The following is a 4,323-nucleotide window of genomic DNA, read 5'->3' on the forward strand; positions in this document are numbered from 1 at the left end:
ATAATAATAATAATAATGATAATAAAGTAGCAGCATATACGCTGCTTCCAAGCAGCCAAGCTCTCTCTTTTAGCATTTCTATTATGCAGCACTGCTTACATTTTGTTTTAAATATTCAACAAGTCATTTTCAGTGAATCTCATTATGGTGTCCTTTTTCACTTGCCTGTAATAGTCACCAAAAGAGGTAAAAGTAAACTGTGGATGCCTTGGGAAAAAAACTCTTTCCATTCACTGACTAGATTTACAGGAAGATTAGCAATGGTTTCCGGAGTGACTGAATCAAAGAAAGCGCTGAGATCACAGGCCAAGTCACAGCTGACACAGGCAAGCCGTTGTACGAGGGGAACAGAATACAGTGCCTGATTCTCCTTTGTTGTCTGAAGAAACAACAGAAACACAAGGGTAAACCAGAGCACTACAAATTAAGACAATAAACATAAGACCTGCATTCATTTTTCTGAATTTACAAATGAAAAGCAGTTGAAGTCTCACAAGAAATTTATGTATTTCATGTCAAAACTTTCTTTCAAAATCAAGTATTAGGAAGTATAATCATTAATAAGCAATTCACTCTGAAATAGCCTTTTTTACAATTTCATAATTGTAGACGACAATAATGCCATGTACTATCTTCAACTTACTATGGAAGGAAATATCATCTACCATTTACTCAGAAAACAATGTCATCTACTATACAGTGAAATACACTAACAGAATGTTTCTGATAATGTCAGTAGCCCTACAAGTTTTGTACCAATTGTTTTGTTTTGTCTTTTTGTGACAAGGTCTCACTATGCAGCTCAGGCTGGTCCTGAGCTCACTTTGTAGCTCAGGCTGGTCTCTTGCAACAAACTTCCTGCCTCAGTCTCCCGAGTGCTGGGATAACAGGTAGGCATAACCAAACCAGGCATGGTTTGGTTTTTTTTCTTTTTTTTTTTTTTTTTTGGTGGAACCGGGGATTGAACTCAGATCCTTGTTTGCCAGTCTAGCGCTTATCCTACTGAGCCATCTCCCCGGCCCCAATGGTTTGGTTTTTTGAGACAAGGTCTCACTGCATAGTTAGGCTGGCCTTGAACCTAGTATGCAGAACTCAACACTTGTAGTGATCCTCCTGCCCCAGCCTCCCAAAATTATAGGCATGTGCCACCACACCCAGCTAAGTTATTTTATTTATTTATTTTTGTGGGTGGGGAGTATTTTCCAGGAACTGAACTCGGGACCTCATGCTTGCCAGGCAGGCGCTGCACCACTGAGCTAAACCCCTGGCCCTAGCTAAGGAAGAAAACTCAGGCTTAAGAGTCAAGCTTAGAGTCTGAAGTCACATCGCTGTGATCAAGCAGAGCACAAACTCAAGCCCATTCAATCCTGACTTGCTCTCCTGCAGCCAGTAAGCACCACACCCCTGGCTGCTTCGAGCTGTAAAAAGCACATTAATTCCCCCTTAATTTCTGTATCTTTCCTACATTACTCTGCTAACACTGTCACAGTATGTCTTAAAAATAATTTGATTCTACCCAAAAAAGACCAAAAGCCTTGTTCTGAAATAACACCTTTCAAAGGCTGTGCTGCAAAAAATATTTTAATTGCAGTTCATGTAGTCACTAATGACGATCGTAGTCATTAAAGTGCATCATTTTCCCAACTTGCCAAATAGCAGCTAGTGAAAAGGATATCTACACAGTATTTTAAGTGTTTCCAAAAGAATTAATTACAGCCATTACTCAAAGAATGAGTACACCACTATGACGGTCAGGTACTCGGGGTTGGCCAACGGAAGCGGCGCCACCAGGGGAACCTACCTCCAGCCAGGCCAGCATGGAGCACATGATGAAGTCCCACTCACTCTCTGCGAGAGGAGAAGAGCAGCGCTTCAGAAATAGGCAAAGGAACCGGATTATTTCTATATTTACACCCAGTACCTCCGGACTTGCTTCTGATAGATTACTGTGACGAAGACAAAAACAAAGTAACAAAAATGCAAAAACAGTAGTCAGAAAATATTTAATTTTAAGTCATATAACTTAAATACCTACCATCAAACAAAATCTTGACTATAATTAACATAATATGGGAGGCTGGGTGTGGTGGCGCACACCTGTAATCCCAGCTCTTGGGAGGCTGCAAACAGGCGGATCACTATGAGTCCGATCTAGTAGGGAGACCCTCAACACCCTGTAGACCCTTCCCTAAAATACAAAAAAAAACAAAAAAACAAAAAGTCCTCTGCACAAAAGGGAAGAAAAGGTCTGGGGGCCACTGACCAATGTGTGAGTCAGACTGAAAGAAGAGGATGAGAAATAAACATAATATGGGTTCACATTAGATAGGTGGAGGGAAAAATACAGATAAAGTGTCACCTACCAACTGAAAAGAAAAATATCTTCATGTTCTTTCTTCCAGGATATTATAATTTTCAATATACCATGTAGCAGTTCTCCATCATCAATACTGCCGGTTTGCAGACAAGAATTAAAAATGGCAAGATGCCCAAAACCTCCTGAAGTAAATAAAATTCAAAACAAAATAAGTGTTTTAATTTTTACAAGTTACACTGTTACTATAAAAGCCAGTAAGTCCACAGAACAGAGAGCCTTCTTCACACCCAGCACTTTGCACAAAAAAAAAGAATTAGGGAAACTGTAAGAAATGACATCATGGTCTTTCATATACAGGTGTTTACACTCAGCTTTCTAAGAATAAAAAAAAAGCACAACTATAGAGTGTAAAGCTAATTTTGATGGAAAACTGAACATATTAATCTACAAATCACACATTAACTCAGGAACCACCTACTCTATCTGGTAATCTCTTGGAGTGACCACCCTTTAGAGTTGCATTTCTCAACATTCGTCTTCTAGTGCACCCCACTACCCAGTCTTAACTTCTCATGCTGAATGCCAGCCAAAATGAGTGGGCTGCACCCTTGTCTGAGTTCATGTACTGGGAATGCCCTCTCCCAGCTATGGCTACATGGAAAACTACCCTTCAATACCAGGCTGAAACATTTTTCTTTGTGATATTGCCTCAAAGCAAAGGGGAAGTTCCCTCCATCATAGTCCATTGCTTTGTTACAAGAGTTATGAGCTAACTGTCTTCTCTATAATAAAATCTACCAAATAGCAAGTATTATTTGTATAATTTACTTACTAAATACATGAACAGGGTGCAGAATTCAAAACACCTGCATGCTCTGCAAACGCTCTCCTATCCCTTATACTTGGGAAAAGGAGGCATGACTTTAAAAAGTTACAGGAAGAAAAGAAATGAACAAAGGTCTTTGTGGGTATAATCCTCCCTTGAAGCATTCCTGTGTACAAAATAATAGCCACATATTTAGATACATTCATCCTAACAACTGTCAATTTGGGTAACAAAGTACAAAGTAGAAACAAGAAAGTTGTAAATTCATTCATCTTGGCTACAACTGGTTTTACATATTAAGAAATACTTCTTTTGGCTCAAACAATTGAATTAGTGAAATATTTATTATGGAGCAACTAACCATTGGTACTGCAAAGGTCTTCCTTAGTCCAGCCCAAAAGAGCAGGTATACATTGAGAACTGAATTCTTTCTTTTCTTCTTTTGACAAAAATGGACAGAGACTTTGAATGGTATGTAAATTACCCTCTGTTAATGGAAAGAAACTGTTTAAAAGAAAAATAGAAATATTTATATGTGTGGTTATTTCATACAATTCCTATTCTGACTACTCAAAAGAACTAATTCCACTATATTAACCACTCATAAGAAAAAAAGATACTCTAATAAGATGCACAACCACAGATTTCTGAGAAACTTTTAGAATTATTTTGCTTCCTCTTCTGTGAATATTTCTAATTTTTTTAATGAGCATATATAACTGCCCCTATGATTTTTAAAAACTGTAACAGCTGGCAAAATGTATGTCAGTGGTAGAGCACTTGCCTCAGATGCAAGAGATGGCAGGTTCAATCTCTAGCACTGAGACACAAACACACACACACACACACACACACACACACGCACACACACGGGCAATATGCCATAATGCTCTCTTAAAGAGCTGAGGGGCTGAGGGCTGGGAATGTGGCTCAGTGGCAGAGCTCTTGCCTCACATGCACAAGGCCGTGGGTTCAATCCCCAGCGCCACAAAACACAACAGCCAAGATTTAAGTGATTCAGCCAGGCTGTGGTGCACACCTGTCATCTCAGTACCTGGGGAGACAAGACAGAAGGATCACAAGAGCAAGCCCAGCTTAGCTGAAGTAGCACCTTGTCTCAAAAGAAAAAAGAAAAAAAGGGCTGAGATGGAGCTCAGTGTGTGTGTGTGTGTGTGTGTGT

General features: G+C 39.4%; 1 protein-coding gene across 1 annotated transcript in view; it reads right to left on the reverse strand.

Moving 5' to 3' along the window:
* The window catches only part of Ltn1 (listerin E3 ubiquitin protein ligase 1), a 62,998-nt gene that overhangs the window by 16,472 nt on the left and 42,203 nt on the right, over positions 1-4,323 (reverse strand). The window contains exons 15-18 of the mRNA XM_023706565.1: positions 3,505-3,700; positions 2,364-2,499; positions 1,802-1,946; positions 166-379 (exon numbers count right to left, since the gene is read on the reverse strand). Of these exons, the coding sequence (XP_023562333.1) occupies positions 166-379; positions 1,802-1,946; positions 2,364-2,499; positions 3,505-3,700 (691 nt within the window). The remainder of the gene's footprint in view (positions 1-165; positions 380-1,801; positions 1,947-2,363; positions 2,500-3,504; positions 3,701-4,323) is intronic.

This window comes from Octodon degus, unplaced genomic scaffold, assembly GCF_000260255.1.
Source record: "Octodon degus isolate 3935 unplaced genomic scaffold, OctDeg1.0 scaffold00264, whole genome shotgun sequence".
Taxonomy (NCBI): Eukaryota; Metazoa; Chordata; class Mammalia; order Rodentia; family Octodontidae; genus Octodon; species Octodon degus.